This window comes from Podarcis melisellensis (genome assembly GCF_964234715.1).
Source record: "Podarcis melisellensis genome assembly, chromosome: 8".
Lineage (NCBI taxonomy): Eukaryota > Metazoa > Chordata > Lepidosauria > Squamata > Lacertidae > Podarcis > Podarcis melisellensis.
In genome coordinates, this window is record NC_138540.1 from 90,613,820 (window position 1) to 90,629,702 (window position 15,883).

Sequence of the window (15,883 nt, forward strand, 5' to 3'; positions counted from 1 at the left end):
GGAGTACGAGACTTCAGACGGCTTCACTCACAAGGATCACAGGAACATGCAAGGCCACTCACCATGACAAGGTAATGATCCAGTGAGAGGGTACAGAAGGATAGCATGGTTGATGGCACTGAAAGCCACTGTGACGTCAAGGAGAATTAACAAGGAGCCATTTCCCCCGTCTCTCTCCTGACAGAAGTCAGCATACAGGGCGACCAAAGCAGTTTCTGTGCTAAAAGCATGCCTGGCCTAAATCCGATCAAAGTGGATCTAGAAAATCAGTTTCCTCCAAGAGCACCTGGATCTGCTCCGTGACCACCTGCTTGAGAACCTTACCCAGGAAGGAAAAATGAGTCACTGGTCAGGAGTTACTACGGTATCCAAAAGAATTTCTGCCTCCAACTGTGCAGGCAGAGCGCACACATCTTGGCTAGCAGCCATCAACTGCCTTCTCCTCCATGAATACCTATTGCCTCTGTAGCAAAGAGCTCCTGGTAGGTACCTTTTACATCAAGAGCTTATGTAGCACAAAAGAGGAATGGGGGAGGGAGTTGAATTCAGTTCCGCCACATCCAGGTGGAGCCGAGACCCAGATAAAGCCCCGTCCAATCCAGCTGCACACTCTGGCAAAGGACGTGCCTGGTCTCCCAGCTGCTGCCACTCGATCTGCCCTTAGCGACTGATTTAAGAGCATGGGGGGGGGCACTCAGTTGAAGCCATGGCAAATGGAGAGCTGGCGCATTGTTCTCTGGCAGAGCTTCTCTCTCACAGTTCAATGCTGCGCAGGAAGTCAACAGGCTCAGTTTTTTGTGTGCAAACACAGAATGGGGGAACTTCCAGCTGCTGAGAACTCATGCAGCCATCAGAACCACAGGAGCGACTGAGGAGTTAGAACAGCTTGAGGACTGCTCAAGAAAGGGAAAAGCAGGCTCTCTCTTTGCTGTTTTCTCTCAAGGGGACTATATGTGCTGGCTATGTACTTTGGCTCTCCCCACCCTGATCCTCGCACACTTCCTTCTCTACAAATTCTTGCTCATCTTCTGGCTAAGAGGCCGGTTTGCATCCTCATTTCAGCGTGAAGGAGCTCCACCTTGTGGCCCAAAGTCGCAAGCGCTGCTGTGTAGTCGGAAAGTTAAGCCTGCTTTCCACACCCGAAACTTACACAGAGGCAGTGCTTCCCGCCCCCCAAAAAATGTTTAGGGGTACTCACATTTTGACTCAAGAAAATCACCATTTTATAGTTCAAATCACAAAAAATAAATATGGTGAATGGACAAAGGTACAAAATTCACAAAATGTTTAGGGGTATGCGTACTCCTGCGTATCCACAGAAAAAAAAACACTGCAAAGGGGTTGCATGCCAGGGGTTTGTGTGCAAAGGCAAAATCATTCAAAGTCCGGAAGACCCCCAGAAGGGCCCTGCCACAGGTCCATCCTTACCTTACTGGACTCTGGAAACTGTGGGAGGCTCCTGCGAGATGTCACAGAGCCCCCCCCCCCACATCTTGCAAAGGCACCTCAAGATATTGCAGCAGCCCCTCACAGCCTTCCAGAGGCGTCATGTGACCTTCCCAGAGCCCAACGAACCAGGCGGAGGCCTAAGAAACTCTTTGTGCAGCAGGAAAACCCAGCACAGAAAGAGCTCCTAAAACCCTCTGGCGTTACTTATGGGGCTCCGGGAAGGTTGAGAGAACTTGGTTGAGAGCCCCTTCTAACTGTGTCTCGCACCCACCCACCTTCACTCTCCCTTTCTTATTTGTTTCCCTGCCACCCACGCAAGGTGTAATCGCATAAGTAAATCACAAGTTAAATTGGGGGTCTACTGTACTTATCTAATCAAAATATCTCCCCCTCCAAATGCTATCTCGCTCATGCCTAATTTGTTGTTGCTGCTGATCTCTAAAGTCTTTGAACCTCCAGATTTTTTCAATACTTGATTTACACCTGATTACAAGCATCTCTCATCTGGGGAAAGTGTATTTCTAGACTGATTTGTGTTGTATTCTGTGTTAGTCGTCCTCAAGAGAAGACCCACTTAAAGTTCTCAAGCTACAGCCAATGATTTCAATGGCTCTACTCCAAGAAGGACTAACACCCTCAGTAGAACTAATGTCGGCTGCAGCCCTTCACTGGCAGAAAATACGCACAAGGAAAGGTTGTGGCTGGTGCCACCAGGAAGAGACTAGGCGGGAAATGCCACAGCAGAAACGCCACAGGAGCCCTGAAGGCTGAGAGCCAGGGTGGCAGAGTGGTTAGTGTCAGACTAGGACCTGGGAGAGCAGGGTTCAAACCCTCATCTGGTCATGAAGCTCGCTGGGTAACCTTGGGCCACTCACTCACTGTTATTCTAAAGCAGCAATGCTGCAGCAAGCAAAGGCTAAAGCAGCAAAGTCTGCTGCTTGTGGCTGGAAAGCCAAACAGGAAGTGTGTGACTGTTGCCATGGACACAAAGGGGCAGTCCATTCTGTACTGAGCACCGGATGTTAGCTCAGTGTGTGTCATATGACCTGTACAGGATGTACATGGGTGGAGTTTTGAGTTTCTCTCTGTTTGTTGAAGAGAGCAGACATCTTTTACTGTATGACTGCTAAAGACAGGAATAAAAGTATGTAGTTACATTTCTGTCTGTGTCTGATTCCCCTCCCTGGGGATATGAAGGGAGCAGGGAGGAGGAGAAGCAGTTGGTGTGTTTTTCTCACAGCCTGAGGAAAATCGCCGGAACGGACCTCGTGTGTTTTTCCTGCCGGGAGCCGCCGGAGGGAGGTCAAAGGAATTCAGCCGGTGCCTGGACAGATAGGCACATACCTCTGACCGAGCCTGAATTCTAACAGTGGTAGCAGCTGTCGGTTGCTGTTTCTTTGATCCATGGGAGTCTGCATCAAGGAGTAGCAATGCTACTGTATTCATCGCTCCATGGAAGCCTGAGGTGAGAGGCTAATTCCTCTGCAGCCAGAAGCTGTCCAGAAGAAGCTGAGAGCCAAGCTACGGAGCCCAGGAATGAGATTTTCGGGCTAAGAAGTGTGAATGCAGATTGAATCATTCTCTGCTTCGAGGGAGCAAGGTTTGGGAAAAACAGCTCCGAGAGAGAAGAGCTCTGCATTCCAGACATTCTTGTGGTTTTTCCTGTCCAAGGAAAAGAATGCAGTTGCTTAGCAACGAAGGCCAGTTTCAAGATAAGGGCTGGAAGTCAGGCTGTGCCTCAGAGAGGCAAAAACAGCCTATGTTTTGACTTAGGCCCAAACAAACTGTTGGAAAGGGACTTTCCAAAGCGGCCAGTGTTATAGCTGCCAGGTGCACGAAGTGTAAACAAGCCAGCTATTGGATTTTAGAGGCTTGTGTTTGAGAGTCAATGCAAGGACTCAAAATGGATGCTAAGAAGGGGGGAGGCCTGCCTTCTCCGCCCCTTTTGACCAGTGACAATTATGCATCTTGGTCTATCAAGATGAAGGCCTTGCTGCAGAATCAGAGACTGTTTGGGGTAATTGAGAACCCCATTCCAGCAGCACCAACGCGTGCTTGGGAGTCACAGGATGTGAAGGCCAGAACTGCTATAATTCTGTGTGTGTCAGACTCGCAGCTTATCCATATACAAGATTTACAGCACGCGAAAGATGTTTGGGACACGCTGAGAAGGACACATCAGAGAGATGCAGGTTCTTCAGCGTTGCTGTATTTTGAGAAGCTGACCAACCTGAGGCTTGCGCCTGATGGAGATGTTCAAGCGCACCTGACGGAAATGAAATTTCTGCGTCAACAGATGGTGGAACGTAATTTCCGTCTGCAGGAGGAAGTGTTTTGCTTCATGGTGATAAACAGTCTGAATCGGACTTACAAAACAGTTGCCAGTCAGCTGGGGTCTCTGCCAGCGAATGAATTGACTTCGGAGAGGGTCTTTGCCGTGGTTCTGAATGAACAGGACAGACTTGCCGCCCTGGAAGTGAAGGACAGGGGGAGACAAGAACGGAGTTCTGACACCCCCACTGCTGTTGCTACTGGAGAAAACGCTGTAGCTTTGAACGTTGTCCGATGCTACAATTGTGGACAAACTGGGCATCTTCAGCGGTACTGTAAGAAGCCACGTCAGCACAAAGGAGCCAAGGTGAGCTCCACAAAGTCTGAGGCGTCAGGCAAAAGTCATACCATCCCAAAGGCAAAGACTGCAAAAGCTTTGATGTCGCTAAAAGCCACACCAGAAGCGGGGAATTTCTTTGTCATCGATACGGGCGCCACAGTTCACATGACAGGACACAGAGGACTATTTTCTACGTTTAAGAAGCAAAGCTTCGCTGTGCAACAAGCCAACGGTCAAGAACTGGAAGCGACCGGGATTGGAACTGTGTATCTTAAAAGTCTGAACTTGACTATAAACAATGTTTATTTGGTTCCAGAGTTGAAGTTTAATCTGCTCAGCGTTTCGCAGATTGCCAAGAAGGGACTAAAACTGTCCTATGATGATGAACACTGCAAGATCTACAAAGATGGAGAGCTGTATCTTTCTGCCAAAGAGAAAGATGGACTGTATTTGTTGACTTTTGATCAAAGTGATTACATGGAATGTAATTCTTGTGATTCTAACGTGTTTTCTTTTGCAGGTTTGACCAAGGAGAACACCAAGAAGGTGACCTCGAGGGTCGACAGAGCATTTCAGCGGGTGTATGCTGATGTGATTGGTCCTTTAGCACCATCTAGAGGCAATGCAAAGTATTACCTAATATGTGTTGATTCTTTTACAGGTTTTGTCTGGCTTTATCTTTTGGAGAGACCGAAAGAAGCCTTAGAAAGGTTTAAAGAGTTTTGTGACAAGGTTAAAAATATGCATGATGCTAATATTGCTTGTCTTTGTACAGATGAGATGCCACTTTTTCTTTCACAGGATTTCCAGAGGTTCCTGAAGAAGAAAGGGATAAGACACAAAATTGCTAGTTCCAAAGAAGCTTGGAACAGATGTGTCTGTGTAAGGGTGAACAAAGGATTGCAAAAGGGAATGCATGCGCAATTGCTTAGTTCACATCTGCCACATGAGTACTGGGCTGAGTCGCTAATGTCATTCTGTTACACGTGGTTGAGAAAGTTTTCAAAAGAGTTGGGAAGTTCTCCTTTTGAGAAACTGTTCCACAGAAAACCTTCTGTTGCCCATTTCAAGGTTTTTGGGTCTCATGTGAGAACAGAAGCTCCAGGTGGAGTAAAGAATGCCAGAGGCATTTTTGTGGGTTATGAAAAGGGTCTCTACAGAGTAATTTTGTCTGAATCTGGAAAGGTGATTCTCACAAAATTTCTAGAGAGTGCTCCTGAACAGGAGAGAGTGATTGTTCACACATTTCCCACAGGTGATGATGATGATGATGATGATGATGTTGATTTTATTGAGTTCAGTAGTACTGATGATGACAGCGATAGCTCAGACAGCTCAGTTGTCACAGTCATTGAGAGGAAGTCTCACATAATGACTAGACCCTCAGAAGAGGAGGATGAACCACTGATTAAGCTTAGTACTGGTTCTCCAGAGAGTTCAGAGGCTGAACCAGAAAGCAAGGAAGAGCAGCACCTCTTACGTAGGTCTGAGAGAGCAACGAAGGGTGTACCACCAAAGAGGTATTCACAAGAGTTTGCTAACTTAGCTGTTGCTGTTGTAAACGACCAAGGTCAGATTGAAGCTGTGTCTGAGTCAGAGACAAAGGCACAACAGAGAGTTGTTAACCAAGGTAATGCAGAAGCACTCATTCCTTGGAAGTCACACAACCAGAGAGGTACATTGGTAAAACCAATGGCGGGTAGTTCCAAGGGTGGAACTGAAACAACAGGGGAATGTTATAAGTATAACAACTGTTTGTTTTCTTCTCTGGATGACGCTTTGCTCGCAGCACGCATTGATACTTTAGGGGGAGTATGTTATTCTAAAGCAGCAATGCTGCAGCAAGCAAAGGCTATAGCAGCCAGGTCTGCTGCTTGTGGCTGGAAAGCCAAACAGGAAGTGTGTGACTGTTGCCATGGACACAAAGGGGCAGTCCATTCTGTACTGAGCACCGGATGTTAGCTCAGTGTGTGTCATATGACCTGTACAGGATGTACATGGGTGGAGTTTTGAGTTTCTCTCTGTTTGTTGAAGAGAGCAGACATCTTTTACTGTATGACTGCTAAAGACAGGAATAAAAGTATGTAGTTACATTTCTGTCTGTGTCTGATTCCCCTCCCTGGGGATATGAAGGGAGCAGGGAGGAGGAGAAGCAGTTGGTGTGTTTTTCTCACAGCCTGAGGAAAATTGCCGGAACGGACCTCGTGTGTTTTTCCTGCCAGGAGTCACCGGAGGGAGGTCAAAGGAATTCAGCCGGTGCCTGGACAGATAGGCACATACCTCTGACCGAGCCTGAATTCTAACACTCACAAGGCCTAACCCACCTCACAGGCAGAGAAACCAGTAGGAAAACACTTCAATCTCCCAGCACATTCAATACAAGATCTCAAAGCAGCTGTCTTATTACAAAAGAATTTCAGAAACAGACTTGAAAGAGAAGTCGCTGAATTACAACTTATTACTAAACAGAAAGCTATGGAGAGACCTGGTCTTAATAGAGATATTGGATTCTTGTCTCATTTTTGGTCATCTGCATACTATCCCTTGCTTTTTCCTGTAGGACTAATTACAGTCATTAACAGGTTGACCATTCCCATTGAGTCAATCACCCATCTCCTACTACCCTCCAGAGAAAAACCCCACCCCACCCTCCCACTACAGTGGTACCTCCGGTTAAGTACTTAATTCGTTCCAGAGGTCCGTACTTAACCTGAAGCACCATTTTAGCTAATGGGGCCTCCCGCTGCTGCCGCACCACCACTGCACGATTTCTGTTCTCATCCTGAAGCAAAGTTCTTAACCTGAGGTACTATTTCTGGGTTAGCGGAGTCTGTAACCTGAAGTGTATGTAACCTGAAGAGTATGTAACCCGAGGTACCACTGTATAGATAAGGGTCTGGTGACTTCTCTTTCAGTGTAACTGAAGAAGTGTGCATGCACACGAAAGCTTATACCCAGAACAAACGTAGTTGGTCTCTAAGGTGCTACTAGACTAGGGGTAGGAGACTTAAGGCCCGGGGGCTGGATGCAGCCCAGTTGCCTTCTCAATCCAGCCCACAGACAGTCCTGGAATCAGCGTGTTTTTACATGAGTAGAATGTGTCCTTTTATATAAAATGCATCACTGGGTTATTTGTGGGGCCTGCCTGGTGTTTTTACATCAGTAGAACGTGTTCTTTAATGCACCTCTGGGTTATTTGTGGGGCATAGGAATTCGTTCTTTTTTTCCTTTTTCAAAATATAGTCCAGCTCCCACAGGGTCTGAGGGACGGTGACCTCAGGGGTCCCAAGCAAGGACATTCCTTTCCTGAGAAAGTCTCCGTCTCCTGGCTTGTGACATACAACCCTCTCCCCGCCACATATGTGCTCTCTGTGGGGCTTTCTTTGCGCTTGATCTGGAGGCCGCAGTTGGTGCAGAATGCTGCAGCATGACTGCAGACAAGAGTGAGGCCTTGAGGGGAAAAACACCCCAGCGCTCAGAGATCTGCACTGGCTGCCCATTTGCTACCAGACTGAGTTAAAGGTGTTACGACCAGTATATGAAGCCCTTAAGGACTTGGGCCCACTTATTTGTGAGATCACCTTGCCCCTGTGGGCACACTCAACTGCTTCGATTGAAAGAACTGGCACTCCTACTTGTTCTGCATTTGTAAGAACTCAGTCATTTAGTGAGGCGGCCCCTACACTTTGGAACTCCCTGCCTACTGACATCAAACCCTCACTGTATTCTTTTCAGCATCTGCCAAAAACATAATTGTTTAGACAAACCTACCCAGATCTTTGGAAAGTTGAAGTGAGTTTTAATTTGTTTCAATCTAGCGTTGTTTTAAACTTTTGTGTGTTTTAAATGATTGCTGTAATTTTTTGTAGGGTAAATTTTATCATCTTTTCTCTAAACCGCTTTCAGGCTCCCCCCCCCCCCCGTAATCAAGCAGTGTTTAAATTTCATGAAATAAATAATTTTATGGACACGCGCTTTTGAGTACAAAGGGGCAAGATCACGTATATCCTATTTCCCATTCCAGGGTCAGGGGACACACAGGGCGGCGACAGGAAGCCCAAGGGAGGAGGCCCCCCCCCAGGCCCCTTGGGCAAGACTCACCTGCTGATGGTCGAGCATCGTCAGGGCTTTGACTCCTGCCAGGATTAGGTTCTTGGCCACTTCTGCCCCCAAGCCTTTCATGCCCACCAGCAGCACCCGAGACGCCCGCAGGCTGCAGAATACAAGAGGAAGCCATCAGTGTCCCGATGCCCAGAGCAGGGCCTCCAGGAGGCAGAAAGGATGCAGTTCAGCCCCCCCCCCCCCAAGGCACACGATGCTGGTCAAAAGGAAGTGGCCCAGGATGGAGATGAGAGGGTTAATCCAAGGCCAGCAGACGGACGGGATCCTTTTGCCAAATGATCAAATTAACCTGACGGGTTTTGATCTTCAAAGCTCTGAAAAGAGCTATATTACCCCGGGGGTTCCAATGGCAAATTTTATCCCTGCTATTCCTTGTTTTTATTGCAGCTTTTCTCTCCTGTTCTAATCCAAAGAGGTTGCAACGAGAAAATGGCAGTACGTGTTGCTGAGGGTGATATTTATAATTAGAATCATAGAATGGAAGGGGTCCCTGGGGTCATCTAGTCCAACCCCCTGCAATGCAGGAATCTCAGCTGAAGAATCCCTGACAGATGGTCATTCAAATCTATGCCTAAAATCCTCCAAGTGGTCACCTTGCTTATTGGAATAAAGGGGGTTGCCCCTTACTCCCATCTCCTCCCCTCTTGAACTTTCCCAAATGCCAACCTCTAGAGATGATTATGCAGTGATTTATGATAGCCAGGGAGAATCCTGGTATCACACTCCCCCTTTGAAAAGAGGGAGATTAAATGGAATAAACCTCACTGGCAGTTGCTCTGAAGGAGCCACTCCTCACATGGAGACAAGTTGCTCTTTGCGGATGAGGAGCGTCTGGGTGAGAAGAACTGCCATCGGGCCCTTCAGGGTAGCTCTTAAGGCAGGGGCAGGCAAACTAAGGCCTGGGGGCCGGATCCAGCCCAATTGCCTTCTCAATCTGGCCCACGGACGGTCTGGGAATCAGAGTGTTTTTACATGAGTAGCATGTGTCCTTTTATTGAAAATGCACCTCTGGTTTATTTGTGGGGCATAGGAATTAGTTCATTCACACCCCATATAGTCTGGCCCCCACAAGGTCTGAGGGACAGTGGACCAGCCCCCTGCTGAAAAAGTTTGCTGGCCCCTGTCTTAAGGCATCAGCTCAGCAAAACCTCCCTTCTATTTTTGAGGCGGGAACTAATTACAACTGAGGCGACCGATCTGCCTCTTGCCCAGGACGCAAATTGGCTGCTGGCATAATAAGAGACATTAATTAACAGGCTGAAGAACAAAAGCAAAAAGCTTATCTTAATTATCAATCAACCCCATTGATTGTTGGTATTGCGCAGCGATTTTTGGCTAAGCGATTGCAAGAGATCAGAATGAAGAAGGTGCGCAGAATGAGGAAGGAAGAGAGATCAGAGAAATGCCAGGCTGAAGAATCCATAGGACCTGGGGGGAGGGGGGGCACCGATCGAGATGTGCCTGAAAATGAGAGTGGAATGGAAAAGAGGGAGATGGCAGAGGATGGAAGGGAGAGGCATGGAGGACTGGAACAGATCAAGGAGGAGAGAAATGGAACCGAGGACAGAAAAAAACAACCTTCTGAGATGGCCAAGAGAGAGCTGGGAGCGCAAAGATCTTGTGTGCAAGTGGAGGAAGACTCAGAGGGATAGGCCACCCAGACTCTGGAAAAAGAAGGGGGCATGGAAGGCGCTTCTTCCTAAATCAAGACAGAAACTCCTAGCCAACAGGAAAGGGGACCGGAAGATACGGAATTGGGTATGAACTAATGGACATACAATAAGTAAAGCGTTACGGATCATTATCCTAATAAGGGAACCTCTTGGAGATAAAACTATTATACATTCATACCTTGCGTTATGTCCTGCCGCAACCCGGAAGTACCGGAAAGGGTTACTTCCGGGTTTTGCCACTTGCGCCTGCGCAGGTGCTAAATCGCGCCGTGCGCTTGCGCAGACACAGTACTACGAGTTGCAGGCATTTCACGCTACGGACGGGCCTCTGGAACGGATCCCACCCGTAACACAAGGTGCCACTGTACTGGAGGAAGACCTTTCTGGATATCTAGGGATAATAACAATGGAAGGTGCTCTTTGGGCCTTTTTGCACGCAAAAGAAACTGAAGGAACGTGAGGCAACTGAAGACGGAGAAAATGTCATCTAACAGACGGAGGCCTGCAATGAATGGGTGGAATACTTTGAATAACCTGGCTATACCATATTATTCTGTATATAAGACTAGGTTCCCCCCCTAAAAATAATGTCAAAAATTGGGAAGGCATCCTAGACACGGATACATCTCCTCCCCCATTTTTTTAAATCAGAGTCCCCCAAAATAGGGGGCATCTTATACATGGGACGTCTTATAGACGGAAAAATACGGTCTATCGTGGGCAGATGGAGAATCTAAGGTCCCTGCTACTTCTTTCCTTTATCTCTCTTTTTGATTTTTTAAATGCCCCTTTGAATGCTATGTAGCTTTTGTCCTTTATGGGGGACTCATTTTATTTTTGCATTTGGTTTTTTTGTTGCCTTCTAGTTTGGGTTGACAGGAAGGGGATGCAGGAGACCAAGAGGCAGCCAAGGCTCCTGTCTTTGTCCCCCGCCCCTTTCTTTCCTTTTCTATTTTCTAAGTTTCATTTCTATTGTATTCTATGTTGAAAACTTTCCATAAAAAATTCAGATTAGAATCCCACCCCCGATGCGAAGGCAGGCGGACATTTGGAAGGGGCAGCTCTGAAGAGGGTGGAGAGAGGGAGCGTCTGAGGGGCAAGGGATGCACTTGTGGGGCAGAGCGAGGAAAGGGGGCAGGGCAGGGTGGATAAAAATCAAGGATTAAAAAAATTAAAAAAATCAGATTTAAAAAATTTAATTCAATTTTTTAAAATTTTAAATTGGATTTTTTAAAAAATAAAACTGGATTTTTAAAATAAAATGCTTCTGGAGGAAAAATATTTCTAAAGATAGTTTTCTATTTAGGTTACGTTATAGTCCAAAGGCTGTTCGTCAGGAAATAAGGATTGAAGTTTTTCATGTGTGCTAAAACTCAGTCTAAGAGTTATTTTGTTTTTTAAATCGTTTAACCACATTAGTTAACAAACATGGATACATATGTTATAATGTTGTTGTTTCAGTTAAATAGTTTACGTTGCTATTAAGGAAATGATTGTTTTTCTTTCCAATCAAGTACAGCAGAAAAGTTGTCCAAATATAAACAGTTAACTTATGACACCTCACCATAATTTCATAATTAACTGTCTACATATTTCTAATAGTATCACCAAATCAGGAATTGTTGATATAAATGTAAAAACTACTCTGAAAATTTATGATTCCAAAAAGGAAACCCTCCTCTGGTTGTAAATATTAAGGTGATACCAGCAAGAACGAGTCTTTCTGTAAAAAAAAAAAGAGATTTCAATCCAGTCTTACTGACTAGTGATTTAAATTGTGATTTAAATCCATTTGATTTAAGTCAAATGCCAGCCTGCATGAGGGGGCAGCTCTGAGGCCCCGCTGGGCCCCCAAGTCGGCGTCTGAGGGGCCAAGAGGAAGGAGGCAATGGCCAGGGCACCTTCTGAGGGAATTTCATATCAAAAAAACAGTATTTGTTGATAAAACTGTAAAAAACTACTCTGAAAATTTATGATTCCAAAAAGGAAATCTTCCTCTGGTTGTAAATATTAAGATGATACCAGCAAGAATGAATCTTTCTGTAAAAAAAAAGTGATTTAAATTGGGTCTTACTGACTAGTGATTTAAATCATGATTTAAATCGATTTGATTTAAATGAAATCCACCCTCCCTGGTTGAAAGCAACCAAGCACCCCTCACGGAAAATGTTGGAATGCAGCTGGGGGGCTGGAAAGGGGGGCTCAGCAGCCCCCTCATAAGAAGGGCCCCCCTGGAAGGAAGGGCCCCCAGGCCTCTCTGAGGGAGCGTCCGCCCGCCCAAAAGGCCTCCGCAGCTGCCCTGGCCATTCGGTGGAGCCTGAAGGGAGCCGGGCTTGAGTTAAATCATAATTTTTACAGAAAGACTCATTCTTGCTGGTATCATCTTAATATTTACAACCAGAGGAAGGTTTCCTTTTTGGAACCATAAATTTTCAGAGTAGTTTTTTACAGTTACATCAAAAATTCCTGATTTTTGATATGAAATTCCCTCAGAAGGTGCCCTGGCCATTGCCTCCTTCCTCTTGGCCCCTCAGACGCCGACTTGGGGGCCCAGCGGGGCCTCAGAGCTGCCCCCTCATGCAGGCTGGCATTTGATTTTAATAAAATTAATTTAAATCACAATTTAAATCACTAGTCAGTAAGACTTGATTGAAATCATTTTTATTTTTTTTTACAGAAAGACTCGTTCTTGCTGGTATCACCTTACTATTTACAACCAGAGGAAGGTTTCCTTTTTGGAACCATAAATTTTCAGAGTAGTTTTTACACTTATGTCAACAATTATTGATTTGTCGATACTATTAGAAATAGCTTGACAGATAATTATTAAATAATAGTAACGTTTCATAAGTTAACTGTTTATATTTGGACAACTTTTCTGCTGTACTTGATTGGAAAGAGAAAAACAATCATTTCCTTAATACAAATGTAAACCATTTATTTACCGTAACTAAAACAAGAACATTATAGCATATGTATCCGTGTTTGTCGACCGATATGGTTAAACAACTTTTTTTTTTAAAAAAAAAAAACACCTTAGGCTGAGTTTTAGCACACATGAAAAACTTAAATCCTTGTTTCCTGACAAATAGCCTTTGGATTATAATGTAACTTAAATAGAAAACTATCTTTAGAAAGGTTTTCCCTCCAAAAGCATTTCATTTTTTAAAATCCAATTTAAATTTTTAAAAAATCTGATTTTTTTAATTTTTATATATAAAAACCATTCATTTTTATCCCCCCTGGTTTCAATGCTAGCCGCTCGCCTGGGGCCCCTCACAGGCCCAACCAGCCCCCCCCCGGCGGCCATTTTCTGTGGCCCTCGCTGAGGAGGCAGAAGGCTGGGGCCCGGAAGCTTCCGTGGCCGTTGGGTAGGGGAGGAGAGGGACCCCCCAAAACCAGCCGGCTTCCGCCCCAGAAGGGGCAGAAGCCCAGGGGGGCAGCTGGTGTGGGAAGACCCCCCCATGGCCAGTCCAGCGCTCCTGGGGGGAGCCGGGAGGGCGGCCATGACCCCCTCACTCCCTCCCAGGAAAGGGGAGCTCCAAATGGGGGCCAAAAAAAGGGGGCCTGCCAAGCACCTGCCCCCCAACAGGCCGGCAGCGGCAGCAAGGGGGCTGGCGGGATCCGGGGGGCCCGGCAGCAAGGGCCCCGCCATCTTGAGGTGGGGCAGCACCCCAAAACCCCAGGAGGAGGCCTCCACTGGCTGGAGTGGCACGCTGGGAGCCCCCCAACAGGTAAGCCCCCCCCCAATCGGCTGGGACCTGAGGGTTCTTTGTGGGGTATTTACGCTCCCGTTTTTCATAGCATGCAGCCCCATGAGACGCCCCCTTGTCAGCGAGAGACAGGGCCTTCTCTGCGGTGGCCCCCATGCTGAGGAAGCCCCCGGAGGCTCAGGCAGGGGCCCCTCCCAGCCAGCAGAGGGCCTTGGCCTTGCCTGGCAGGACGCCCCTTCCAAAGAGGGCTGCCCCACTCTCTTTTAAGGGTGCAGGAGGGGCCCCAGGGTTGAATCCGGCCCCTCCAGCCCCACAGCGGCCAGCCAAATGCCCCCAAGCAGGAGCCCCCCCCCTGGCAAGTGCCGGAGGAAGACCACAGGCAGCCCTGGCCCTCACTCTCTGCCAGGGAGGCTGCCACTGAGCCTGGTGGCAGGGAGTTCCACAGTCCCTGTCTGCCTTAGATTTTGAATTGTTTTGAGACCGTGTTTTCGGAGGAGCCCCCGATGTAGCGCTTATGCAGCCGCTCTGAGCCCGGTTTTGGCTAGGGTATAAATAAAATTTATTATTATGATTTATTATTATGCATTGGGAATGGGAGGTGCTTTTGTTGTGCTTTTACCCCGTGTTTGGTGTGGTTCTCTTTTCTGCTGTGAACTGCCCTGGCTTCTGTGGAGGGAGGGCAGCATACGGATTCAATAAATAATAATACTAATAAATGGGCTGGCTGGAGAGCTGTTGCTGTTATTGATATTATGGGTGTATCTTTAGTTTGGGATCTTATGATTTACGTGGAAATTGTTTTCCATTTGGTTGTGTGTTTTCTGATGTGTTTTATTTCTTGTTTATGACTTCTGATATGTTTGTAATGATGTCAATCTTGTCATGTTGTAAGCCGCCTTGAGCATAGTTTCAACTATGGAAAGGCGGCATACAAACAAAATGATGGTGATGATGATGAAATGACAGGGCGCGTCTTTCCCTGACCCCTTTCGCATAAATCAGTGGCTTCCACCCGCTCTGCCCCGATGGCGCAGCTGCACTGGCTTCTCTGCCCTGAATCCTAGGGATGCGCCTGGAGCCTTGTTTGAAGCCGCCATTGGGGAGAAGGGAAAAATGCTCCCAAGGGGAGGGAGATTTCGCCATGGGACTGGGCAGGGCCGGATTGAGGTTTGATGTGGCCCTCAGCTCCTGAAGGCAATGGGGCCCTTGATATGTCCAGCTGTCCTTTGTCCACAACAAATGGTCACTGGTTTTTCTGTTGAATATATGCTAGATGGTCACTGATGGACCTCATGGGTATCTCAAGCCATTTGCACATCACAAAAGGTGTGTTTTATCAAAGTAATTCTTGAACAGAAATACAATTAAGAAGAAGTATATTAATGGTGAAATGCAATTAAGAAGTACATTAATGGTGAAATGCAATTAAGAAGAAGTATAGTAATAGTGAAATAATTATTACGCTCTAATTTAAAATGTTTGAGGGTCCATGACTTACATCGTAGGTGCCTAAACAACACAAAACACTGTTGCTGTATATCGGTTTTATTTTATGTTATGTTAATGCTGTATTGTGTTTTTCATGTTACAGATAGGTAGCCGTGTTGGTCTGCCATAGTCAAAACAAAAAAAACTCCTTCCAGTAGCACCTTAAAGACCAACTAAGTTAGTTCTTGGTATGAGCTTTCGTGTGCATGTGTATCTGAAGAAGTGTGTATCTGAAGAAGTGTGCATGCACACGAAAACTCATACCAAGAACTAACTTAGTTGGTTTTTAAGGTGCTACTGGAAGGAATTTATTTTGTTTTGTGTTTTTCATGTTCGGCTAGAGTGGCTGGGGAATAAATAATAAATTATTATCATCATCTTATATTTTGGAAATGTGCATCCAGTTTTTTCCCCTTTACTTTTTGGGGGCCCTAAGCTGGAGCTTGTTGGGCTGGGACGGGGCCTCCTCCGAGAGGGTCTGGTGCTCCCCGGGAGGAGGCCTCTCCCCGTTGGGGGCCCTGGGGGGCCGAAGGGCCCCCAGCACCCTCGGGGCTCCCGGGCAAAGCGGCGCAGGCAGGCAGGCAGGCGGGCGGCCTTACCGTTTCTGCGCCTCGAGGCCCCAGAGGCGGATCTGGCGGTCGTACTGGGCCGCCTCCTCCTCGCTGATGGCGGCGGCGGCGGCGCTGGCTGCGCGCGGAGCGGGGCCCCCTGCGCCCGGGGCGGCGGCGGCGGCGCTGGCTCGGCCGGCCTCGTCCTTCTCCTCCTTCTCCACCATGGCTGAGACTCGCCGCCGCCGCCGGCCCCGCCCTCGCCCCGCCCCGCGCCTT

The 15,883-nt window shown here is 47.1% G+C and overlaps 1 protein-coding gene across 4 annotated transcripts in view; it reads right to left on the minus strand.

Annotated features, from left to right (window-relative positions):
- SAE1 (SUMO1 activating enzyme subunit 1) overlaps nt 1–15,883 on the minus strand; it is a 32,812-nt gene that overhangs the window by 10,321 nt on the left and 6,608 nt on the right. The window contains exons 1-3 of one of the 4 annotated variants that reach the window (XM_081922231.1): nt 15,778–15,846; nt 15,656–15,723; nt 8,162–8,273 (exon numbers count right to left, since the gene is read on the minus strand). In XM_081922231.1, the coding sequence (XP_081778357.1) occupies nt 8,162–8,273; nt 15,656–15,723; nt 15,778–15,831 (234 nt within the window). In that variant the 5' untranslated portion in view covers nt 15,832–15,846. Of the gene's footprint in view, nt 1–8,161; nt 8,274–13,121; nt 13,526–13,616; nt 13,688–15,655; nt 15,724–15,777; nt 15,847–15,883 lie in introns of those variants that run through there. The other 3 variants (XM_081922232.1, XM_081922230.1, XM_081922233.1) reach the window with 3 other exon arrangements.